The 27,257-nt window shown below is 38.6% G+C and overlaps 2 protein-coding genes and 1 long non-coding RNA gene across 3 annotated transcripts; 1 reads left to right on the top strand and 2 right to left on the bottom strand.

Moving 5' to 3' along the window:
• fbxl22 (F-box and leucine-rich repeat protein 22) lies at positions 1-5,591 on the bottom strand (the record flags this gene model as incomplete). The annotated part of the gene is made up of 2 exons (XM_079253304.1): positions 1-1,817; positions 5,020-5,591. The coding sequence occupies 2 exons, from the start codon at positions 5,589-5,591 to the stop codon at positions 1,469-1,471; spliced, it is 921 nt and encodes a 306-aa protein (XP_079109430.1). The 3' UTR covers positions 1-1,468.
• LOC306765810 lies at positions 5,132-27,257 on the top strand. The gene is made up of 3 exons (XR_013771580.1): positions 5,132-5,271; positions 9,695-9,779; positions 27,041-27,257. It is a non-coding gene; the product is annotated as an uncharacterized lncRNA (long non-coding RNA).
• On the bottom strand, positions 8,323-21,158 carry usp3 (ubiquitin specific peptidase 3). Its single transcript, XM_079253281.1, has 15 exons — positions 20,807-21,158; positions 20,504-20,564; positions 19,762-19,899; positions 19,376-19,459; positions 19,062-19,143; positions 18,683-18,762; positions 15,793-15,906; positions 15,396-15,509; positions 15,085-15,234; positions 14,684-14,787; positions 13,631-13,711; positions 13,379-13,497; positions 13,189-13,302; positions 9,691-9,758; positions 8,323-9,055 (listed from the first exon to the last, which is right to left on the bottom strand). Exons 1-15 carry the CDS (start codon positions 20,895-20,897, stop codon positions 8,587-8,589), a joined length of 1,869 nt encoding a protein of 622 aa, XP_079109407.1. The 5' UTR covers positions 20,898-21,158; the 3' UTR covers positions 8,323-8,586.

Raw genomic sequence — 27,257 nt, 5'->3', positions numbered from 1 at the left:
TCTTAAATTTTAATGACCAGTCAACATTCAATTCCAATTATTTCACATTTGGAATTCAGAGATTATAGAAAAAGTAAAAAGAAAAAAAAACAAAAAAAACACACGCACAGACGTAAGTGCCCAAACACAGACACACACACACTCAAACAAGTTATTAACAAATTAAAATAAAAACAAACAAAGTAAAATGAACTGGACTTTTACGTTCTGGACCAGGAATTGCCACCTCTGGCTGTATTTGTACTTTTAATCAAGCAAACTGTTGTGGTTCCTGTTTCCTGGTGGGCGTGGTCGGCATTCTGGCAGGTAGAGCAACACCTGATCGGCATCTGGCAATCAGCATCGCCTGTATTTGGATCGAAGTCATGACTCGATGAAATCAGTTGGTTTCTATTATAGAATATGTATGAATTGGCTTAAACTTTGTGTATGTTGATTTGTGTATGTAAAGTGCCCTGTGACAACATTGTTGTGAAGTGGCGTTATACAAATAAAGCTGAATTGAATTGAAATTGAATTGTATTTCAGACCAGTCCAGTCTGCTGATCGTCACCAGATTGTTGATTGCCTTGTGGTAACAGCGCTCTGCTCCTGATTATTTGCTCAGTGTGAATTCTCAGTTAGTGACCTGTCCTGTGTTTTTCCCTGCCAGGGCTCCTGCCTGTTTTCCGCCTGTTTGCTTGCTTGCTTGCTTGCTTGCCTGCCTATCTGTCTGACTGTACGCCTGCCTGCCCGCGGACTCCCCTGCTTGTTTGTTTCTCACCTGTTTGCCTGCCAACCAGCCTTTTCCCACACTGGGAGATCATCGGAACCCCGAAAATACCTAATAAACCATTTTCTGGAATTCTGAATCATGTCTGCTCTCTGGATCCAACTTGTGTCTTTGCATAACACAGTTTATTTGTAAAACTACTCATGTGTAGAGTATATTTGTTGTATGTCTTATTCTGGAGAAACAACCCCCTGAATTGGATTGGTTTTCCTTCATTTTAATCAGGAATGTTCTCTCATAAAGTGGCAAATTGTGATGCTAATTTAATTTACGGGACTGCTTGCAGTATTTTAATACAGATACAGGAGTGATCTGCGATGGACTGGTGACCTGTCCAGGGTGTACCTTGCCTCTCACCCAATGAATGCTGGGATGTTCTCCAGCTTTCCCTTGGTTGGACTAAACGGTTCAGAAAGTGGATGGATGGACATAAGTTTGATATTTTTGAGGAAGCAAATGGGAATCAAAATTGATAGCTGCACTATTTCAGTGTATTTAAGAATCAGTGATAAGACAACAAACATGAGTAAGACTAATGAGGCAGCTTAGAGTGACTTTGTAAGGAAATGTTTAGTATTCAACAGGTGCTTCATAAAACCTTTTTTTTTTAAAAAGTGCTATTAAACACATATCAGAACAAAAGCATCACTTCCAAGTCTTTATGAAGTCAGAAATTCGGAGTGGTATGTGCACGCCTCAGGAAAACTGCAGGACTTTCTGCAGTGTCCTTCTGAGCTGCACCTTCTCCTCTGGCTTGCTGTCTGGGATCATGTCAGCGCTCCTCTCTGCACTCAGCTGGATGGCTGGCCTTATTTTCCTACAGTCCTGCAACCCATCTTGAGTAATGTTCCTGCAGAAGTCCACCTTCACCACCTCCAGATTGGCTCCATGTGCCGCCACACCCTGCAGGCTGCAATCTGTGATGCGGACGCAGTTCTCTAGATGGAGACTGCGCAGCTTCTTGCAGCTCTGCAGCACAGAGACAAGATCCTGGTCAGTGATGTGTGCGCAGCCAGACAGGGTTAGCGAAAGCAGGTTGGGACACCTGTGGTACAGATAACAGTCAGTAAAGTCATTAACCGCAGTAGGTTTACAAACACATGGCAGAGTGCAACACCTACTATTACTCACCAAGTCATAAAGAAGGGAGAGATTAATATGTCTTGAATAGGATAAGTCTTAAGTAAACAGTGCTCTTTGGTGTCTGTGTGCTTATTTTCAGATGTATGCCGCTGAAGTCTGAAACAGAATCAGGTAACATAGGAAGTCTATAGATCATTGGGCCCGATCTGAGCCAGGTATGTAAACAACACCACTGAGAGCCAGCAACACGATCCGAGTAAGAACAAAGCAGTTTAATACCTGGACCAAGCCATCCTTTCTTTACACTGTGCCCCTGGGGTTCACATGTTTCCGCCTTCTAAAACATTTTATGAAAACATGAGGTAAGTGCTATTGTGAAAAACAATTCCAGGATGTTCGATGAATTATAGCACGACAAGGTGCAACTCCTCTGCAATAACTTTAAAAATAACTCCTAAAAACGAATTTCAAGCATTGCTGCGAGGTGGATTTGTTTACTGCATACTTTGGGGCAGTTGAAAGAGTGCACTGCAGCCTACTGTCAGGCCAGTGCTATAGACACTCAGATGGCAACGGATCGGGGAAGTCATTCATGTTCCCTGATGCAGATTACATAAAGACTTACATAATCTTACCACTTTACTACATGTGAGCCAAACATATCCCAGTGTTGCGAGGGGCACTGTCCCAGTAACCCCTGAACATGCAACAGCACCATGTGCCCTGTTGCATGAGCTTTATCACTTTATCGGTGGGAGGTGCTTGCACAGTATTGACATGAAGAAAAGAAACTGTTTACTTAGAAGTGATAGAGGCATTGAAATGTTCATTCGCCTGCTAATGACTTTGTGTTTCAGCAGAGATAAACCAAATATGGAAGTGAATGGAGGCAGATATAACATGATTTAAAAACAAATGGTCAACCTTTGTTACATAATTTACTCTGACACAGCACATCTTCTCGCTTGGTGCAGATTATTCTTTGTGCAGTACAAAGATAACTTTACATACTCTCTCACTTTGGGTTGTCAAACACATTTGCAGAGTTGTTTTAGTTAAAGAACCCTCCACCTTTTGTGGCTTTAATTTTTTGTTTGTTGTGTCAGTCGTTTTGTTTTGTTAGTAAAAAAGGATTTCAATAAATAGTCATGAACATAAAAAAGCAGTAAAAGTAGTTTTGTATCAGTGTGAGAAGGACTGTTGTATATAGTTATCTATGCCACAGAAATGTCTTCGTTTTCCCACTCAGTCTATGTTAGAATCATGTAGTTCACATCTAAACAAACAGCTCAGAGGGCGGTCTGGTCTCTGCCGAGAACGAGCAGAACACGACACAGCTAGTGTGTAATCACCTCTCTAATGACCTGTTTGGTTTCCTAACGCTTATGTTGTGTGGTCAAATTGTCCAAAGAGCCCTAAAAGAAGCTAAGATGCAAGTTTACTGTGCTTCTTCTCCATTTTCTTGAGTTGAAGGACTTGTTTCAGGAGCCCTCAGTTTCCTAAAATTAAGGCAGGATATTCTTGAAAGCAGCTGTCTGCTAAAATTCTGTGTTTCTTGGAAACAGAAGCCATAAATCCAAAACTAACCCAAGATGTGCTTTACTGATTTTATGAGAAAAAGCTCCAGTTTGGTCAAATGGTGCAGATAAAAGTTTGGAGTGAGCCTACTCGGTAATGTTTAACTATAAAAGCAAGGGCTTTTTGTGCCACCCACTGTGCAACCTACGCTACACGACACATTAAGCATGATATTTCATGTTGTGTAATCTTAACAGTGTGACCGCCAGAAAAATCAAAACTGACTTGTGGATGACTGATTTATTCCAGCCATCTTTCTTTAAAAGAGCCTTGCATTTCAAACTGCACTCCAAAGGAAACCACAGATCTGCTATGCTTTATAGTTTTTTCCATGAAGATAAAGATAGACATGAGCTTGGCGTCAGATTTAAAGAGGCAGGCAAATGCAGACGCACATGCTCATTCTTTAAACAGCAACAAAGAGCCAATTGTAGGCTCCACCTGCCTGCATAAATCTCTAGTATGCAGCTGACTTGGAGCGTCTGTGGCCAAATCGCTCTTTTATCAGCCCCACAGCCTTTCCATGTCCCCTCCCACTATGTCACGTGCACTTGCTTTTCTCTCCCTCTCAGACAATATGGGAGGGTTTATCAGTATGCTATGAGTGCACCTAAAAGGCACCAAGATACAGGCTCTGAACAAAGTAGGTGGTTCTTGTTTTGACTCATCTCACTGATCTCATGCCTTGCATCACAAATTTCACAGTACAGGAAATGCTGACAGGGTCATACATTGTGCCACAGAGCCAGCCCCCCCCCACCTTCCACCATCCCCCTAGCTCCTTTGGTCCCAGCCAGCTGCGGTGGCTGAGCTCCCTCACATCAGCGGTTATTATTGGCTGCCTTGAAGAAATTATCCAGAGACCTCATTACGCCTCTCCAGGCTGATTCCTGCTTGGAGCTAGCCACACACACAAGGCCAAGAGCCAAAACAGCTTAGTTTCTATGACCTATCAAATCCAAATGTCACGTCATTCAGTAAATATAATTTGAAACGTGCCCATAGTTGTGTTAGTTCATAGAATTAGCCTTATGTCCTACAGATGTGTCATTTTTCTGTGGAGATATCCAGCTTTAGATATGCCATCTGTTTCTAATGACTATGTTCCCTTGCTGCTCAGAGCTAAACATGGAAGTTCGTCTAAGTAGTGTGCCTCAAAATACAACTATTGTGCTCACAGTCATGGCCTTGAGTAACCCTGAAACTCCCTCCCAAACTGTGTCCTCATCATCGAGACACATCAAACAATCCAAAAATACACATCAATCTATCCTTACATAATATAGGCTACATAAGACACACGTATCCTTTAGATTTAGGTAGTGGTATATACTTTACAATGCTACAGAACATGTAACAAAGACCACAGTGACAGAAATTCTACGCCTTTTTTTGTGTTTATAGTACAAACCAAGGAGACATTGCTTTAATGAACCCATGAAATATCAGATACTACTATTTTGGTCTCTCTGTTGGTCTGTTCTATCAGTGACCATAAGATTTTTTTTTCTCTTTTCTTTCTTTTTATCAATTGTCTGGACAAAATACTTGAGAAAAACAGAAGACATCTGCACACAAACACTCACATGTGGCAGACACGCGTCAGGAAAGTGCTGACCAGGCTCTCATGTTTACTGCAGATGTCCTTCTGAAACGAGCTCTTCAGCCAGTCCTCGATGTTGCACACTTGCAGGACCCTGCTGGAGTACCAGCAAATCGTCAAGTAACGCAGTGAGGGTCCCAGCACAAAGTTGTCCCTTTTAAGCTCGCAAGGGGAACTGAAGTGAAGTAGATTCCAAAGGGAGGGGTCCAGGAAGACCTCACGCAGCTGATGACAGGTAAGGGACAAGCTTCTCCGGCTGTCCTTGTCCAGGAAGGAGAAAAGGTGGAGGAGACACTCACGGTTGAGCTGACCAAGATGCATGGTGAGCAGTCCCGAGGTATACCGAGAGGCCTCGTCCCTGGGGTAGTGATAGGCCTGCTGGTAAGGAGCAACAATGAGCCCACAGCCTGTATTGTGTGACCTAGATACATGATGCCCCCTCAGGCACACGCTGAAGGCCTGCACATATAAGGCCGTGGAGTGAAGGCTATTTTGGGAAGACAACTGCCGTACGCTCAAAGATGGAAGTGTCTGAGCCATACGCTCCCTTGCCATCTGTCATGGATCTCAACAGGCAGCAAGCACTGGGCTGAGCCAGATGTTTACACTGTCCTGGCCTACTTCGCTGAAACAGACACCAGCACACACACACAACAGAAACCTACACCTTTTACTGACCAAAAAAAACCCAAAAAACTTTCAGTGCACACATTACTAATTAAAACGTCACACAAACTTAGTTTGAAAAGGTGTCTGACGTTGGTATTATCACTTTATTTACATCCTGCAGACATATCTACCATATGTGCAGTATGATGCAAGAAAGTTCTTTTCACAGTGAAAATAAAGTCTTTTTACATGCATGGACTAAATCTGTGATCCTTTAATTAATGCTATCGTGTCTGCATAACTGTAAGTAACCTTAAATGTAAAAAAAGCAATGAGCATAGAAGGACAAACAAACCATGGCCATCACAAGGTAACCTTACACACTTATGTAAGAGAGGAAAACATTTAATGGTGATGGTTTGGTATTAGACCTTCATCAGGAAAATTGTTCTTATAAATGAGAAGTTTTCTCAAACAGAAAGTGCCTCTAAGTATCCCACCAATCAATTTACAGTTGACATCAAAAGACATAAGTATGAGCCACAACACAGAGAGAAAACTTTTGAGACAACAGAAATCTAGACAGTAACTAGGATAAGATAATGGAAATAACTTGACCAGAAAATGAAGATCCATAAACATTTGTGATAGCAAGGGTTAAAATAACATCTCTGTTGTCCTCAGAAGTGTTTTAATGACAATTTTTACAAGTACAATGTTTTATTTTTTAGCATCTTTTCACAGTGGGAATACAGGATTTTTTTTCTATTCATTTTTTTTTTCTCTTTAATGGAAGCTGAAATGTATGTTTAGAAAAGTATTACAGATGTGCATCACATCTCAGATTATAAAAATGCACATTTTTATGAGTCACTGGTAATAGTTTAACTAGCATATGAAATGTAAACTTTTGTGACATTTAAAAATGCAGCAAACTCTGCATATCATTGTGACTCAGTTTTTTGAGACCTTAATGTAAAATAATTTGAAAGAAATTTGGAAATAAAGAAAAAAGTTAAAATAACCACAACTGTTGATCTCTCCACAAAAAAGAAAAAAAAACTGAAAATAAAATTTTGCAGCGTCAGTCCCGAATAATTGAGTTGAACTAGCATTTGTGAATATTTTCAACATTTAGCAAAGGTTTTACTAAATATTTACATCAGCTGTACTGGAACGCCTTACTAAACTATTTTAATGGCACATTCTTAGTGCTGTTGAACATCTGTATGATAATTAAGATAATCATTGTGTCAAAACTTCATAGTTCCAACCTAGGAAGTCTGACATGTGAAAGTCACAAGTACATATGTAGGACTTTACCTATAGCAACACAGTAAACCATGAGTCAGTTTGTGTTTGCTCAACAAACCACCGGATGTGCTGGTGGCAAAAAGCAAAATGCTGTTACATGTATGTCATCACTGCACACTCCTGAGTTTGTTCTGTTCCATTTGTTATAAATCAGCCTTCTTTGAAAAAATCCAGGATGATGGGAAATGCCACTGTTGGGAGGCCAATTACATTCTGTACTCTTGACTCACTGTGTCACGATGCCCTGAACCAGAACTCAACAAACACGACTGAACGCGAGCTTAATATTAGCAGCTGGAATTTAGCTTCCAAGAGAAAAAGAAGAAAAAGGCCACTTGTGTCATTAATGAGGACAGAGTAGTGAGCTCAAAGCCACCTGTGAGCAGGCAGTGAAGAGCAGCTGTTCCTCTGAAAACAGGAGAGCTTGTTCCGGCAAGAGCAAAAGGGTTTGCTGGTTGGCACGTGTCCCGAGGTTAGCTCTATGAGCTGCCTGGGTGATTTTCACTAGGAGTAGCGACGGAAAAGAAAAGCAACAGCACAAAAGTTCCTGGAAAAATTATGCTCTTTTTCAAAGTCATAATGAAACATATCAAAGGCTGTTTACCATTAAAAGTCACATAAAGGGTGTGAGGACACTTGTACAGAGGACACACAGATAACTGAATCCCACCTGGATGTGTGTTAACAAAACCAAACTACAAATTTCATTTTGCTGTACTTATTAAAACAAACTGTCATTAATTATGACAAAGTATAATGACATTATTCTTGATATTTATTATTATGACTTTGGTATTTAACTGGGAGATTTTCACATTTACAACCTTTTTTTTCTCACTGCTTTAAAAAGGAATAGTGGATAAAAGCCCTTGTATTTGTTGTCTTGGTGATAACAGAAAAGGGTTTATAATTAATGACATGACAAGAAACAAACATACATTACAATACTTTAAATTATAATTTTGTCATGTGAATGCAGCTTGAAACATATTGTAAAAGTGAATCCAATCAAGTCCAACAACCCCCCACTTTAAAATAAAGTGAACTGTATAATCATACTTTGTCACAAGAATGAATTAAAAACAATTTGAGATAAATTTTTCACATGGTTTGTCGAAGTTGACAACTTTTCAAAATGTTCTAATAAAATACTAAAAATAATGGAAATCAAAACTACAAGGCTTTTATAACATGAAAAATAAAAAATAAAACACTTAAAGTGTAAAAAAAATAACGCCAGGGTGCGACGTTACAATGACAGTGTGCTGACAATGACGTTCAGTCGACTAAACATGGAAATGACTGTGGGTCGCCATGGTTAAAATTTTACTTTAATATTCTGAATTATCACATGTGGAATCTATTACATACAGAGAACAGCCTACATCATCTGAGGAATACGTTGAGAAAGTGATGCAAAAATATACACAAAAAGCAGCCATTTAACCACGATACCTTCGAGCAGTCCATAAAAGAGATAATATATTTAATGGAAAAATTAACTATAGTAATAAAAAAAAATTTAAAAAAAAGACAATCAAGCACTGTGACAGATATCACAAACATGGTTGAGGTGAAACCAAAATGAAGTGACAAGCTAGACTAAAGCCGGTGAACTCTGACAGAATCATGGCACAACTGTTTGCATTGCTTGGAGAGCATCGTCTGTTCCGGTCTTCTCTGAGATATCCCCATCTGTTGCAGCCTCCCCTGACGCGGTGTCAGTCTCATTTGCTGCAGCCAAGTCTGTGCACACATCATCCTGGGCTTTCTCATCCAGGGTATGCATGTGTGTGGCTACGCCATCCATCATACCCGCATCTGTGGGTACTGTGTCTGCTCCAACCTTGTCCTGAGAAACTATTTCTGACGAAACACTGTCTGCTGAAGCTGTGTCCGCATCAGGCTTGTTTGTGGCTGTGCTGTCTGTAGCAATCTTGTCTAAGCACACTTGACCAGTCCTCTCAACATAGAAGAGAATGTAAGCCTTTGCTTTCCTCACTATGTCTTCATTGGTCAGAGTCACTGTGCTGTCATTGAAGTGGTACCAGCGGCCCTCGTGGCTGCCATATGCAGTATAATGCCCTGATCCAACCCTGTGAACACAGACATATCAAGCTGCACCTTCTGGCTTTTCACAGAACTTGATTTATTGCTTTTGGAGCAAGAAGACACACTGAGCTCAACAACAGAGCAGTGACACAACATTGCCACTTAGAGGTTAAAGCTAAGATCGCAGCACTTTAATTCTCAGCTTATGTAAATGTACTTTCAAGGACTCTCAGTCTGATGCCTTTCAATGTTTAGTGCTTACATGAATTTTTAAACTGCAGCTGTCCACAAAGCTTTTTAACTAAATTAGATCTGAATTGTTTACAAAGTGATTGGGTGAAAATGCAAAGAGCTGGCTGGCTGATGATCACGTTTAAATTTGTGGCTAAGTATTATTTTCTGGATTCAGTTCTTAATTTTGCAACAATCAAAAAGGTTTTTATACAAGTCTGACAAATCAAACTGCTGCAACAAGAATATGCTTGTAAGTCTTACCTGAATCAGGTAGCTTTAATTAGATTAGGTTTAAGCTCAGAAGTAATAGATATCAGTTATAGCTTTTCATTCTGGCTGTAAACTGAGATGCTTCGAGAGCAAAAAACACACTTAATGTATGGCAGCTCTCTTCTATACTCTTGACAGAGGAACTTAAATAAATCATGAACTGTTTTATACTCACCCAGATCCATGATGCACCACGACGGCAGCAAGGTCATACAGGCAACTCCCTGGTAAAGACTTCTCTGGCTGCAAACATAACAGCACGGGGTGAGTATTGTGGATGAGAAAGAGAGTTTTTGCACTAAATGTCTGTGTGTATACAATGGTTGACATGAAAAGACAGTTTCCTAAGAGAAAACATTTTCTATGCTCACCTTAAATCTCAAACTGTACTATCACTATGTGATCATAAGAGGGTAGGCACATGTGGTGTTTAACCTTTCAGATTAGCTTTATGTGATATTTGTTGTATACTTCAGGACAAAAGGGATGCATGAAGTAATTGATGCATTGAGAGTTTGGTTGTTATGCTTAGAAAACTTTCACTTTAAAACAAATCTATATTTGCAATATGAAAGAGCAGATTTGATGGAAGAACAGTGCCTCATCAAGCTTGTAGTCATTTAACTCTTAATATGGTGGATACTTCACCAGTATTTCTAATGATGTGATCTGCTTCAAATTAATCCAAGGCTTTTATGATGCAGAGATCAAACTGAAATCGTGTAATGCTGAGCACAAGCGTACTCCAACCTTGAACATCCAACAGATGCCCAACCAAACGAGAATGCAAATCAGCATTCACAGCTTCAGATAAAGCCATGGAAATAAGTGCAGGCAGCCTTCATAGCTGGATGGAGATCAATCACGGAGCTACAAACGGAGGGGCGATCCAATGATCCAAACAAAACATATTTGCTACAGATGGTGTAACAACACATGAATGTCATTACTGTTAAAAGGAACTTGGAGTACTTCATTTGTGTTTTGTAATAATGAAACAGCGTACACACAGTGCAAATATAGACCTGTTGAGTTTTTCCAGATATAGTTCAGCATAGGCCAACAGTTATTAATGTCTGACAAAAATGAAGATGTGTAATTCTTTTGTGGTTGTAAATCCAGTCACAGTTGCACATTTATATGTAAATTCAGTAAGACTAAATCACAAGTTTGATTAAAGAACCATAATAATTTTGTGTAGACAAACTTGTCACTGAATTCTACAACTTCAGGGAGATTATTTGTAATGTTTTATGTGTCTATATAAAGTTTACAATGCTGACTAGTGCTGAGCAATATGACAATATATATCATTAGGACGACAGAAAATGTCTATCGTTTCATATGAGGCTCTATCGTTTATGCCATGATAAGGTGTTATACTGCAGTATTTACATCAAGATGCTCTTTATGGCGCTGCAATATATAAATAAACATGGAGAAAGACGTAGCAGACGCGTTTAGGAGCAGGATAATTCACTAAAAGATGGCCAGCCAACCAAAACTGATGTGCTTGTTATAAAAGACAGGAAATTTCTGTCGCATGGATGTCTGTGTTTTGGGTATAAGAACACCGACGTGGAACTGGCATCAGACTAGTTCACAATTGGTGGAGAAAGCGCTCATAATAAACTCCAGACATAAACACTGCAACAGGCTTTTACCCGAGAAACGTCATACAGCCATAGTTCCCACAGATGGAAGGAGATCACTGCTGCCGTTGCCAAACACATCTGACACATAATTGATGACTGACACAAAATTACACAAACAATTTTATAACATCATGTATATCGTAGGGCTGCTCGATTATGGCAAAAATTATAATCACAATTATTCTGACTGAAATTGAGATCTCGATTATTTAACACGATTATCCTTTTATCTTTAACAACATGAATTTGTTTTTTTAACATTAAACCGTGACTTTTAAAAAAATTTCTTCCACATTTTGGATTTACAAATGGATTCCACATATTTTAGAAGACAAACAAATAACATGAAGCTTTGTCTTGACAAAGTGCAAATACTGATGTAACTTGAATAGATAAATATAAGTAAGGATTAAACAACGCTGCGCATTGTGATGTCGACTCCGCGTCGGGCATTATATGAGTTGTTTACCATGGTCCCACACAGTAAATATTTTATAACAAGTTTGTATTTCTTTTCTGCAACATTTGCTGAAGCATTGGAACTATTTTATGTTGACCTCGATGTACGTTTTATGCCCAACAACCGCTGTCAGGCTACAGCGCGTTTCTCTCATTCACCTGTTAAAAGACAGCTGATCTGAACCAGCCGATTAACGCGTTGCTATGGTAATGCCCTGTAACGGAGGGAAATTACAGTGATTTAACTTGCTGAACTACGTGAGCGTTTACACAAAAATAATGCAGCCAGTTCTCACTGACAATGGTACAAACTATGTTGTAGTGAACTTCCACAACCTACTGCAGTTATTCTACATTGACCTGCAGCCGGAGCCAACTGAGACTGGCCGCCTAGGAGTGCTTTAGGATGGAGAGAGACTCCCGCTGCTCGCCCGTTACAGTAACTGCAGAACAATATGTGCCTTCAAGTCAGTCGGCAAAACACCAGGAAAGTCTCTAATAACTCCAGTAAAAGTTGCTAGCTTTGTCGCTAGTCACTTTTAACAAAAAAAAAACTTGCCAAGTTGGCAACAGTGTCTGAATGAAACCAAAGCGGCTGTGGGAGGAGTTTACAGCACAGCGCTGCAATGCCAGTGACGCTCGATTGGCAAGTGAAGACAGCAGGAGAGGAAACTACAAAGAGAAAAATAATCGTACCCTTTTATTTTTATGATCGTTGAAAACCCAGATCATAATTTAAATTAAAATCCAATTAATCATCCAGCCCTAGTATATTGTTATGGGGATATAAAATGAGCTAAATCAGGATATGAGATTGTGGTCATATCGCCCAGCCCTAATGCTGACTAAATCAATACAGACAATTCCTACAATTTTTACTTCAGCAAACTATTAATTTGAGAATAAATTTGTTTTAAAAACACATTTGTTTATAATGACTACTTTATATAGTATGTGTTGGTTTGTTGTATTGTTTGTTTATGTCCTCAGAAATTAATGGTATAAATTTGCAATAAGGTGTTGACAAGAACATCATCAGAGCAAATGTGACTGAGTACTACATTTTGTATTTAGGGTCTTAAAATATGATCTATAAGAGTAACTGTAACCTCCTTTCTCTTGATTTTAACATTTACTGAATGATAATCATTACTTCCATGCTTTGCATATCCAGATATTACTTCTGTCCCCACTTTTAAGTGTTACCAAGGAGAAGATGCGTCACTGCAATATAAACTGAAAGTACAAATTATGGTCTCTGACATGTGCCTATCTCAACTCCAGTACAAACATCACTCATGACAAAATTCAATTTAATTCAATTCAATTCAGTTCAGTTACATTTATATAGCGCCACTTCACAGCAATGTCATCTCAGGGCACTTTATAGACACATCAATTCGCGACAATTCATAATAAATAACCGACAAAGCAAACTTAATTTTTGTTAAGTCGATCTTAAATGTTTAAGTAACAACCACTAATTCTTACCATTTGCCAAAAAGACTGAATTTATACTGTAAAATTCCCTGATAAGCTTTTTTCTGTTTCCAACTCACCTCAAGTAAGTAGCCCCTCATGTCCAGACCTTTCAGTGGAAATTCCACATACGTATCCACCTTGTTTCTTAAAAAGGCAGTCCAGTGGAACCGTTTCAAGTGGAGGCACAAAACCTGAAATATGTGGGAAATAAATAAATGAAAAGTCCCAAAATGCTGTAAAAACCTCATAAGACTGACTGTCTCATACCTTTGGCAGCTTCCGGATCCAGAACTTCTTGGTTGATTTCTGGCGTTTTTTACATTTATGGCAATAATACAGTTCTGTTTCATCAAGTTCTTCCAGGTCTGTGAAGCTATGTAGGCAGTCTGTAGAAAAAAAAGTCAAACAAATATTAAACAAAAAATTAATTTAAAAAAAAAAAAGGAAAAAAAAAAAAAAAAAGACCCATTTTGAATTCTATATAGAATGAAAGACATGTAGCAAATCATAGAAACTTACCTTGCAAGGTGCATGTTGGACCTGGCTCCTGGTCCTTACTTCTCTTTTGTCTGAACTGACTGGGAATGTCCAGTGACAGATCTGAAGCACATGTTCGGAGAGGAAAAAAAGGGCAACACTTTTTTCAATTTCATGCATCAGGTGTATTCTATCTCCTTAAAGGGGTGCTATTATGGTATTTCAAGTTTTCTGAGCTTTCTACAGTGTTACAGTGTTGAATCCTCATCAGACATGTGAACGGCACTGTTTTTTATCACCTAAACGCATGTTTGAGTTTGAGTTCCAGCACACTCGCCATTCGGTTTCCATGGCAACGAAAAACGCGTAGTTTTAGAGAGTTTTTTCTACTTCGAAATCTTTGTGACGTCCCAGAGGATAAGGTTCAGGGGATTGGTTACCTTCTACTGGTTAACAAGGGCATGTACAAATACATCAGGCGGGTGGAAAACGTCGGCTCAAGTTATTTCCAACGATGGCTGCTGAGTTTACCAAAGAGAGACATCCTGCTGCATTCGTTGCTGTGGGTTGCTGTTTTCCACTGTTTTCAGGGTCTGATTCAGGTTCCAACATGTAGGGCTGTATGCTATGTGTTGACATTGTATTTTGTGGGGGTTTTTTTGAGTTTTTTTTAATCCTTCTGTTTATGAGATGTTACAATGACAGCGAAAGCAGTTGCGGTGCGTGCTCCCGATGTAGTGCAGTGGCGGGAGGCGGGGCTTAATGCGGAAGAGTCTCAATCCATTCGTTTTGCCCACAGGCTGATCTGACAGCCTACGGAGAGGGTCGGTCTGAAGTAAATAAAGTGATTTGTGACAATAACTCCATCAATCCCAGCCCTTCTGGGCTCAGAAATAAAAATAAATTAGCCTGAAATGCACATAATAGTTCCACTTTAAACTTTATCATTTGAAGTACCACCAACAAAGACAAAGCTTTGAAGGGACATACCACTTTAAAAATGTATTAAAATACAGAAATAAATTAAAGCTTTTATTAGAGTTGGTGGAGTTGTAAACATCTGTATGCAGTTATTCTTAAACAAAGTAATCTTACCAAGAAATGGATCAAACTTCTGAGATTCTGTCCCACATATCAAGCAGTTGACTTCATTCTGAAGTACACCCCCAAAAATAGAAGTGACAACGCTGGCACCATTTCTGAATAGAATCAAACAAATATAGAAAACACCCAATCTTTCAAACAAATGAATTTAACAGTGTAAATGACAAATAATTACTACTACTGCAAATAATAATAATATTAAATAATAAATTTTACTTATAATGCACTTTACATTTTAAACCAATACTCAAAAGCGTCACAATAAGAAGGGTATCATAATTACTGATGTCTCCACTTGTTGTGATAAATCTTATTGTTAAATAGCTTAAATATAAAAACACCCGCACCAACAACACAATGACCAAAATCCCTTTTAGTTTCCATGGACTTACATGCAGCATTTGCCCTCTGCGGAGGAGAGTCTGACTCCGTCCTGTAGCGGGACTGGGTGAGATGCCCCGTTGCGACTGCACTGGAGCTCCCTATGGAGGTGGTCTAGCAAGTAACGCATGAATTCATGGGCATCCTGCTGCTGATAGCCTCTGTATAAATACAAGATATTTTTAAATCATATTACAGTAATAAAAGAAACGGTCTTAAGTATATAGTGTTAACAATATTCTTTAATCAAAGAACATGTAGTTCAAAGTTTACAGCTTGAAGTTCAGCATTAGTAGATTCATTCTGGCAGTCTCTGAGGTACCTGAAGCTTGGCATGATTTTCCATATGGCATAAAATAAAGAGTCTGGGCTGAAGGCAGTCTGGCTTCCTTGCCACAAGGAACAAAGGGTTTTTCTGAACTCCTCCACCAGAGATCTGTTTAACAGAAAGAAATTATGTTACCATGCTGGCAGTACTTTGCTGTAAAAAGATTTTAAAAAGCTTTTTTATGAAGGACTTTGTGCTGTGTCCAACTATAATCAAATGTTCATTTTCTTTTCTATAGCACAGTAAAGATTGTCATTGAGCATCATACAACTATTAGGAAAGTTGTCTTCAACTATCAGGAACTATTAACAGCTTTGTCAGCTTTATGCTCGTTAAAATAAAAGCCACATTGATGCCCAGAAATAATCCCTCGTGCAGAAGAGGACCTTACACAGTGCTGTCCCCTTGGCTGCGGGTGTGGTACATCCTTCTTCCTGCCGTCTTGCCGCTGCGTAGAGCTACTGCAGGCAACTCCTTGAAATAACAACTGAACTGCTCGATGTTACTGTCAAAGAAACACATTTTGAGATAAAACAAATTAAGTGACCCTTGAAATTACTTAACCAGCTATAATACTAAAAATCTGATATCCAAGTGGCCAAAGAATCAAATCACAACGTGTCTGAATTATCACATCCTGTATCTGTATCAGGCTGCACAGTGGTTAGCACTGTGACCTCACAGCAAGAAGGTCGATCTTCGATCCTCGGCTGGGGCGGTGCTTGGACCGTGGCCTTTCAGAGTGTTCTGCATGTTCTCCCTGTGTATGTGTTGGTTCTCTCTGGGTACTCCAGCTTCCTCCCACCATCCAAAGACATGCATGTTAGGTTAATTGGTCACTCTAAATTGCCCATAATGATAGTTGTGAATGTGAGCATGAATGTGTGTGGCCAGGGTGTAACCTGCCTTTGGCCCAATAGACTACTAGGATTGGCTCGAGCTTCCCAGCGACCCTTCATTGAACTAAGCAGTTAGGATAATGAATGAATGTGTCTGCATCCATAAAATGTTTATAAATTCGATCTGCCACTCCATATATTGTTTTATTGTTTTTTATGGTTGCAAGTCTGTACAATGTCCAAATGTTAAAATATAGCAAAAACACAGTCAATTTTGGTGTACAGTTATTAAGCTTTCAATAAATTGTATGTATCGATGTTGCCATCCAGCTGAATGTGACACAGTGGGTAAAACTTTTGTTTGTTGACGCTAACAGACTAAGAGACAAATTATTGGGGTCTTGCTGGGAGTAAATGTCTAATTTGGGAGATATTGTGAAATGTTACCATACTTGCTCTTATCAGGGCAACACTAAGACCAAAAAATAAAAATTATTCAGTGATTAATACTAACAGATTGCATACACCACGTCCTGCAAGCTTAACTAGCAATAACAAAAACTGTGCCTGTCGCGCTGAGCTGCTGGGAACGGCAGTCTGGCGCGGAAACAGTGCTGCTTGTTACGTCCGGAGTGCTTGCTCTGATGGGTCCGTGGCTGGGGGCATGAGGAGCGTTGACTGTGCAACAGGTGCCAGCAAGATCGTTGAAGAGGCAGCTGCTAAGGGCATTCGTTACATTTATGTGTGGACCCCTGATGCACGTTTCTGATGCGCATTAATAGAGCGCGATGTGACCTTTTGCCCGTATTTGGGCTTGTTCATTGAAATACATGTGTGGGAAAACAGTGTTGATGTACCAGTACATATCTGAATTATGGGGTCAATTTGGATGCTTTAATGTGTTAGGCGGGCTGAATAAATGCTTTTAATTTTAGCAAATGTGTGATTTGAATGCAGTTAAGCAAATTTTTAGTGAAGGCTCAGTAACTTGGTGTCAGGACTGTGGTTTATTTTTTATTTTATCTTTATTTGATAGGGACAAGTATGCGTCACTAATGATGGCACATACTGCAGCATTTTAGCCAAGGCTAATTTTCAATGTCCATCCCAAGTTGGGCTTTTACACAGTAAGAAAGTATACACAGTTTACATTGCATTGCGAAATGAAAAGTTACACGTATGTGCCTTTATATATACATACAAAATACAAATACGTATATATACACCAAAGTGTAAAATTAAGTAAAACACATTCAAGGCTGTCAATAAAAATCAGTCCAAAATAAGAACATTGTCAATACATTTAATCAAAACTACCGTTTTGCCATCCACATGGAAAAATACTAGAAGTGATGCAGGCCTGATTTGTCTTTATCCAGTTCTTAAGTCTGGAAGTTAACCTTTTAAAATCCGGTATGGTCTTAATGTCTGTTGGGAGTGCGTTCCATAACACAAAAAAAACTGTCTGCCTAAAACTAGTCCTAGAATAGGGGAATGTGCATTGTGGATTATGTGTTTACTTTTATTGTTTATGTGTGCTTAAAGGTTTTTTACCTGGCAAATTGACCAGTAGAGTGGAAACAGTTAAAAGAATATTAAAGGTTAAAGGTTAAATCAAGAATTGAAATGATATTCGAACGCGAGTAAATACATGTCCCTTTAATCATTGTGGCCACACTCCTTTTCAAGTGTGGGCTTAGCGCAGAAGGAAATACACTTGAAAGTGCCAAATATCTGACAAAACAGAAAATCTACAGTCTTTGCAAAGGTTTGAAACAATTTATTTACTAATTATTGATCACTTATAAGAATGAGATTTGAGTTTTATATTCAAATGTGGATTGTCTATAATGTTTCCATCAAATGAATCATAGTTTACATTGATTCACTGATGACTAACCAATATGAAAAATAGAATCACTTATTTATTTTATTTCCCAATAAAATGTCCTCAGCAGTTACTGTAAATCACGTTCTAACAGTGCCAGTCAAGATATCCATTCTGTCCACATCAACAAATATAATTAGGACTCACCACCTCAGTGATGGTGGCGTCACAAGATGGACAACACACAAAACAGCCACAGTATTTAGTCTTTCTGTTATTAGTTATTTTACTGCCTTAAAGGGGACACTACAAGTATTTGTGTAAATACAACCCACTACAACAAAAACAACTACGTTTCAAAACTTCAAACTACTTCAGACACGCATCAGTGTAATCCTTTAGCAATGAGGGAAAAATGTGTGTGAGCTGGAAAACTTGGCATTGACTGTGTCTTGTTTCTAGGCAGTCTCTGTAATCCCCCCAACTGTGCCCCAGACTATATTAATAAAGGATGACTGGTTGTGGGGCCCAAATTCTACAGTGGCATAGCTACTTGTTTCGGCCAGATAGTCACTGCACCACCCACATACTCTCTGCCCAGTGCAAAGTCTCACCTGAGGGACTGCAGAATGGCATTCATGAAGCATGTGTTGCCCAAGTTTCGCAGACCAGTCGCACCTAAAACCACCCCATCCTGAAAGACAAAAGAGGTGGCATTAAGATACTTGTACATTTTCTAGAAACCTTGAAAGAACTGATTAGAAACCGGTGAACATTTCAGTCTAACATTTCTTAACTGCTTGGTGTACCGCTGTATGAAGGCCAACTACTACTTATTTAATTGTATGTGGCCATAAGAATGTGGGCCCATAAAAGGGTAATTTAGCTTAGCTTTAATGAGCAGTGGTTTATTAAAGGCTTTCACTGCAATTTTAGTTTCTTCTTCTAAGAACAAAACAACTCTCAAGTACTCAATACTGAAGTATTACTTACATTGTCTTTCAGCAATTTGCTGTCTGAAGCTGGATTTTCCTGAAGTTTTCTTTTTCTCTGCCTTTCACCCATAATCACTGAACTGTGAAAAGATAAGAGCAAAGTATAATTTTACACTGATTCAGAAATGTTTGGAATCAACTAAGCATCATTCTGATATTGCAGTTCATTTTTTGGAAGTAGGTACATGTATGTTTTATCGTGGCTTTCTTGTAAAAAAAAAAAAAAAAAAAAAAAAATCATTCAAATTTTCATATTCTTTTATATGCATGATTTGGAAATAACTTGAATGACAATTTAAAATGAATACTTACTTCTCTAAACTCTGAAGATGCTCCCTCACCTTTTGCACCTGCCCAAGTTTGGTGTCATTGATGACAAAGTCATCACATCTGTAACTATACAGCCCACATTACATGTTTGGTAAATACTGATGCAAACATATTTGAACAGAGTAATAAACTTACTGATATTTACACTCAGTACAAGTAGAAAAACACAATTATGATTAAATATTATGTGTCACTGTCGTAGTGTCATGTAGAAAGTATGTGAACAAGCTTCAACAGATTCATAAAGCTTGTTTAAAAAAGCATTTGGTTCCCATAACACCACCACAAGTCTTTGATGGTTTAAACTTTTAATTTAAAGCCAAAACAAGATTTAAAACACAATTCAATTGGTAATAATAGACACTCACCAAAACACACTGTAGTTGCTACAGTCCATGCATACAGAATGATGGGCTTTCTCTTTCTCTTGTTTGTCACTCTTCCTCTGGCTGATGCCAATGCCTTGGTTCTCTTCAAAGTGCTTCTTAGCATGTCCATTGACATAACTAAACAGAAAGTGATGCATTAAAAACCATCAGAAATTTCCTGAAAAAGAAACTTCACTTCACCTGCCAGTGAGTTGTGTAATGGCTAAACAATTTATGTGAAGAGAAAATTGAGATGATTTAAAAAAAAAAAAAAAAAAAAATGCTTTGAACAATTGTGATCTTAGTTCTCAATCTTTTTAAGTGTAACTATAAAGTGTGTTGAGTTAAATTTACATGCACTTTTCTATTGCTTACATTTTAACTACTACATACACAGCATTTACACTGTTATTTTTCTGTTGTGCAATGCACCCCAAGTCTTCACAACTGATATTTTAGATAATTTTAAAGTTGATATATGTTGAAAAAGGCTATTGACAGCACAGCTTTTCTACAGGGTTTTGATCAAAAACAAGCAAGAAGACATTTGGAGAAATTTGGACAAAAAACATTAGTAATCCACCCAAGACAGTGGCAGCTGTTGTTAACTGACTTCTCTCTTTTTTTTCTCTTTTTTTTAAATTTGGAAAAACAGATTAAAAACGAGCAAATTATTGTCAAAACAGAAAGTGAAAATAATGATATTTAACTAGTTACAAACAGAAATCCTGCATCAACTTACCGGCCACAATGCACTATGAGACAGGTTAGGCAGATCCAAGGACTCTTATTAGATCTGCAAACTGGGCACAAAATATTCATTTTCACTTAAGCAATGGCATCAATACCTCACAGTTTAATGTGTCAGATAAAATACTATATGCAAATCGTGATTCCCTCTTGTTGATGTTGCTTGTGTCTCGTTAACACAACTATTGCGGGGGAATTAACCTTACCAGAGAAATGAATAAAAAATATTCCGCATCCAGTTAATCACTATATGTTTATAATGTCGCTGTAAAAACTTGAGAAAAACACATCTTACCATTACAACACCAAGAGGACGGTAAGCCGTTGGGGAACCTGGAGGAATCGGAGGCACAACCGACGTTTGAGCTCAGATGAGGGCACTCCATCAGCTTACAACTGCGAGAAATTCTGGGGAAAAAAACAAAAAACAATACCGGTCGCACCAGGACCCGGGTAGCTAACAATAGTTAGCAAATTAACCTAAACTAGCTAGCTAAAGCTAGCTGACCAACTAGTTCTGATCGCGAGCGCACGTTTTCTTGTTTTTGCTAACCCCAGCACGTTTGCTAACTCCTATACAGTCAGCATTTTTCAGAGGAAAAGGCTTTATATGAGATGAAAGTACTGTAGCTTATGCCTCGACATACTGCGGGATAAAACAGTGAGGTTGTCTTTGGTAACAGCAGGTAACTGCTCGCGCTCGCCACAAACAAATGGAAATAACTTCAGGAAGTGACGTAGGGTCTGCCGGCTCTGCCGTCAGGGAGTAAAAGCCCCGAAGAGGAACAATGATTAAAAGCCCCGAAGAGGAACATTTTACTGCTTCCGCGTCCTTTATACTTCCATTGTTGCAAGCACATATTTATATTGTGCTAATTGTCCCAAATATGCCCTTTAAAGTCTCCAGCTGATCCAAAATGCTGCAGCTGAGGTTCTGATGAGGACTAGCAGGAGAGATCATATTTCATCAGTTTTAGTCTCTCTACACTGGCTCCCTGTTAAATCCAGGATAAAGTTTAAAATTTTTTCTCCTCTCATCTAAAGCTCTCCATGACCAAGCTCTATTGTACATAAAAGATCTTATAGTTCCATATATTCCAAATAGAGCACATCGCTCTCAGACTGCAGGTTTACTGGTGGTTCCTAGAGTCTCAAAAGTCTCATTCGGACAGAGACGTTCTAAGAACTGCGTTCTGAGAACTAATAGCGTTCTAAGAACTGTCCTTCGCCAGAGAACCGTGTCACTTTGCATTCGGACATGAGTCTTTTTTTTTATTTATTTATTTTTTTTAATGAACTTTATTGAAACAGTGACAGGTAGTACAAATAGGTTATCCATACAGAGCAGTTAATTCAAACAAAGTACATAACAGCAGGACAAAGAGAAAAAGGAAAAGGAAAAAAAACAAAAAAAAACATAGTAAAACTTAAACTAGTAAAACTTAAAACTAAGGGGTTATAACAGCTTAAACATATTACAGGCAGATATAGTTTTAATTGCTTTTTGCTTTTTAGAATGAAGGATAGAGGTGATGTATAGCTTGAACTCACCTACAAAGGCTGAGAAACATGGTTTTTTTCTTATTTGTGAATTTACAGTTATGAATATGGGACTTAGCCATAATAAGGAGGAGATTTATCAAATACATACTAGAATTGTCATGAGAGTCCTTTGTTATGAGACTAAGCAGTACATCCCTCCAAAATAAAACAAAGTTTACATTAATTTTTTCATGAATCAGATTACAAAACCTTTGCCAGAATATTTTAACAGCTGGGCAAGACCAAAATAAATGTACAATTGTTTCACAGGAGTTCATGCAGAAACTACAGAGAGTATCAATATTTAATTTGAATCTATTATGAATGTAGACTTTAGCTGGATAAATCCTGTGGAGAAGCTTAAAGGATACTTCTTTCATTTTATTTGTGATCAGAAATTTATTAGGGAGTAGCCAAACACTCTTCCATGGGACATCATCTACAAACCTATTCCAGTGAGAGATAGCACTTGGATGTGATACAATGTCCATTTGAAATAAAGCTCTGACAGATCTGTTACTGTTTCTGGAATAACTGGACAGACAGATCTTCCCAACACGGGTATTAAGAAGGGATTGCAGAGGTGTATTCTGGATGCCAATCCTCTGTTGATGTTTAAAGAGCATACAAACTCCAGAGGGTATAGCTCCAAACACTTTGGCATACTCCATAGGTGTTACAGGAATATTAAATTTAGAAAGAAATTCGTGGTATGTTAAGAGAAGGCCGCTGTTGTTAAATAGCTGATCTACACACACACACTTCTAACACACACACACACTTCTAACACACACACAGACACTTCTAACACACACACACACTTCTAACACACACACAGACACTTCTAACACACACACACTTCTAACACACACACACACACACTTCTAACACACACACACACTTCTAACACATACACACACTTCTAACACACACACACTTCTAACACACACACACACACACTTCTAACACACACACACACACTTCTAACACACACACTTCTAACACACACACAAGTAAATATTCATTTTTCTATAAAGAGAGATTTGTGTTTATATAAGATGTCCTTGTTATTCCAGATATAATATTTGTGAGGTGAAAAATTATGTTTGTAGATAAGTGACCATGATAAGAAGGCCTGGCGATGAAAATCTGACAGTTTGAGTGGGACCCTATGAACATCATAATTACACCTTAAGAAAAAATCGACACCACCAATTTTTGATAAGATATACAGCGGAATGGTGTTCCAGATTGAGTTGGGGTTTAAAAAAAGTTGTTTCAGCCAATTTATTTTGAATGTATTGTTCAAGGAATGGAAATCAAGGAAATTGAGACCACCCTTTTCATAGGAATTCATAAGGACACTTTTCTTTAAGTAATGCGCTCTGTTTTTCCAAATGAAATCAAAAAGCATTTTATCAATCTCCTTTAGTAATTTATCATCAACATGCAGGGCCAAAGCTGCATATGTTAGACGAGAGATGCCCTCTGCCTTAGTGAGTAGGGTTCTTCCTCTTAAAGACAAGTCCCTCATGAGCCACTGATTTAGTTTTTTTTGTGTTTTTTCTATGAGAGGAATAAAATTACGGGAACATCTTGAGTGTTGGTCTTTGGACAATAGAATACCTAAATATCACACCTCAGTTTTGACAGGAATGTCATACAGTGCAGAAGTAGCACAATCTTTGATTGCCATAAGCTCACACTTGTTTATATTCAGGCAGAGGCCGGACGCCTTTGAAAAAACAGTGATAACATCAAAAGCAAAAGGGATTTGGTTTTCATTTTGTAGAAAAAGTGTTGTGTCATCCGCTAGCTGAGTAATAAGTAATCTTCTATCCAGTAGAGAGATACCTCTCAGTGCACTAGATTGAATATGGTCTGATAAGAGTTGAGCAACTAACAGGAAAAGGTAAGGAGAGGCAGGGCAGCCTTGCCTGATGCCTCTTGATAAACTGAATCTAGGAGATGTACCACCGGCTAATTTAATAGAGCTGTTACTGTTCTTGTAAAGTGTGCTAATAGCTGAATAAAAGTAATCGCCAAAGCCAAATTTCTTAAGAGATTGTAAAATGAATTGATGCTCCACCGTATCAAATGCTTTATAAAAGTCGAGAAATAATATGAAACTTTTATCCTCTATAATTTCTGAGTAGTCAAGTATGTCCAAAACTAACCTGATATTATTTATAATGTGTCTCCTGGACATAAAACCAGATTGGGTCTCCACAATTATCGAGTCCAGTACAAATTTAAGTCTTTTTGCTAAAATGGTAGCAAAGATCTTGTAGTCATTATTAAGCAATGAAATTGGTCGCCAATTATCTAAAAATAATTCATCTTTGTCTGATTTTAGAATAAGGGTAGTTAGGCCTTGGGTCAGAGTTGTTGGCAGCTTTTCTTGATCGACACTTTCCAAAAATACTTCTACTAAGAATGGAGAAAGTTCATCAGCGAACGTTTTATAGAATTCAGAAGTCAAACCATCTGTCCCTGGCGATTTATTAATCTTTAATTGTTGGATTGCTTCCGTCACTTCAGTGAGAGTGATTGAACTGTCACACCTTTCTTTTTCATTTTTAGTGATAGTTTTGACTGTTAAGGAATTTAAGAAAGTGTCTGCGGATGCTTGACAGAATTTAGAAATCGCTACAGTACTGAGAGATGAGTCTGAAATCTTCAGTAATAATTCCATCCACATTAAGACGAATTATGTTATTCACTTTAGAATGATGTCTTTCAAGGTTAAAAAAATAATGAGAGTTTTGTTCACCCTTTTCGAGCCACCGTGATCTTGATCTAACGAAGACTCCCTTGGCTTTTTGGTTGTACAAGTCATCTAATTCAGACTGTAAATTAGACAGCTCCAGAATCTCCTCTTCCGAAATGTTATTCGGGGAAATTTGAGATAAATGAGAGATTTTTGTAACCACTTGTAGTTCATGCTGCCTTTTGTGTTTAGCAATATCACTACACGTTTTCCTGAAATACTGAGCAATTTCAAATTTAAAAAGTTCCCAATTTAGGCCGTATTGTTTTCCTCTAATGGCTTTAGACCAAAAGTATGCAATTCGTTCTTTAACATGTTCCTTAATAGAATTGTTTAATAAAATTGAACTATTCAGTTTCCAAAAGGCTGAGTTAGAAGCATTTGAGTTAGAGGAAGAAAGGTTCATTTTTATAACAATGGCTTTGTGATTTGTGAGGGGAGTAGGGTGAATGTCCACATTAATATGATCTACAGCAAAACTTTTTGAGATCAGCCAAAGGTCGATTCTGGAGTGACTACTACGTGGTGTAATAAGTGTCTTATTACACCACGTAAAGGCTTTCCCATGAGGGTTTTTAACTCTCCAGATATCATGCAGGTTAAATCTTTCCATAAAATTTCTTAACTTGGTGTTGCTTCTGTTAGGTGCACGAGGAGGCCATTTATCTAATGAATTGTCTGGTACAACATTTAGGTCACCACCTAGCAATAAAGTAGCATTTGGAAATTTATCTAAACATTTTAACAATGTATTCTCTAGTGACAAGAAAAGACCATCATTTTCCTTCACAGAGTTGTAGCCATACACGTTAGAGGTAATAAAAAAGTGGTCATTACACTGGATTGTTTGACAGATGAAGTGACCCAAGGGGTCACATTCAGTGAGTAAAACCTTCCCACAGAATTTGCTTTCTAAATTAATCACACCAGCTGACCGCTCTGTGCCATTTGCAAACCATATGGAGTTTCCCCATTGACATTTCCAAAATTTGGCATCATCAGAAATAGAATGAGATTCCTGTACAAAGCAGAAGTCCGTGTTAAATTGTTTAGCAAAAAGAAATAAAGCTTTACGCTTAATATTATTGCGTAACCCCCTAGCATTAAAAGAAATAAAAGAAAGAATAGACATATTAATGTGAACAGTTATGAATACAAAGAATAATAAAGTCTTATTCTACGGACCCTTAAAGTTTGTTTAACAGGTAGTGCAAGATCGAGAACAGCACCAGTAGAAAAAAAATAACCTTGTCGAATAACTTAACGCTAACAGATGCACCCACTCCTCTTTTTTTTTTTTTTTTTTTTTTTTCTTCATTCGGACATGAGTCGGAGACCCGATCGCTACCGATCTGACGCAACCATCTGCGACAGTGACGTGTTATTTTAGCGCCACTCAGCAACAAAACAAACCGCGAAGAGGAAAACACCACAAAGGAGCAAAAATGGAGAGCGACAAGGCCATCGTGTTCTTTGTGTGCTTTCGAACCCCCTCTGGATTTCCTCGGCTGAAAAAACGGCCAGCAGGGCTCTGACTTCGTCGTCCGTCCACTTATCAGCTGCGTTCTCCATGCTTCCGTAAACAGTGGTTTTTAAAAATGGCGGGGTCTGACGATGCGGAAATTAAGTAGCGGCGCTCAGCGCGAGGGCGTAGCTATCACCTACGTCAGCCTGCTTCGTCAGATGCGTTCCTACAGAACTAAGGAAGGACCCGGAAGTTGAGTAGGCGCTGAAATGGTTATAGGAACTCAGGGGCATGGTCCCTAAGTTCCGATCTGTCCGAATGCGCCAAAGAACTGAAAAGGTTACAGGAACGTCAAATGGTTCCTACAGTGGGAAAGAGGCTAAAGAGTACTATGGGAGGAAGGGCCTTTAGCTATCAGGCTCCTCTCTTATGGGAACCAGTTCCCACCTTGAGTTTGGGAGGCAGACTCCCTCCACACCTTTAAGATCAAGCTGAAAACCTTCCTTTTTCATGATTCTTAAAGTTAGGATATGAGCATCTCCTGAGTTGAAGTCTGCATGTACGGGACCCAACTGTCCAGATTATGCTCATTGCTCTTATAGTCATGGGTAGTCTAGCCAACCATTACTTATGTAGCGATGAGGATGTTACCTGATGCACTGAGAAGTACCTCACTCTATTTCTCTAATATATTAATGTATAAATACATGACAATATTGCCGTCTCTAACTTATTTCTCCTTTTTTCCGCAGGTCTTTCTGATTAAGTGCAGTTGTACATGTTGTTCTGTCTTTCCTGTCGTCTCCACCCCAACCAGTTGAGGCGGATGGCTGCCCTCCCTGAGCCGGGTTCTGCCGGAGGTTTTCCTCCTGTTAAAGGGGAGTTTTTTCCTTCCCACTGTCGCCGCGTGCATGCTCAGGATGGGTGATTGGATCGAAGTCATGACTCGATGCAATCAGTTGGTTTCTA

The sequence above is a fragment of the Telmatherina bonti genome, assembly GCF_933228915.1.
Source record: "Telmatherina bonti genome assembly, chromosome: 2".
Lineage (NCBI taxonomy): Eukaryota > Metazoa > Chordata > Actinopteri > Atheriniformes > Telmatherinidae > Telmatherina > Telmatherina bonti.
The sequence above is the reverse complement of the archived record's forward strand: the minus strand, read 5'-3'. Positions and strand labels throughout refer to the sequence as shown.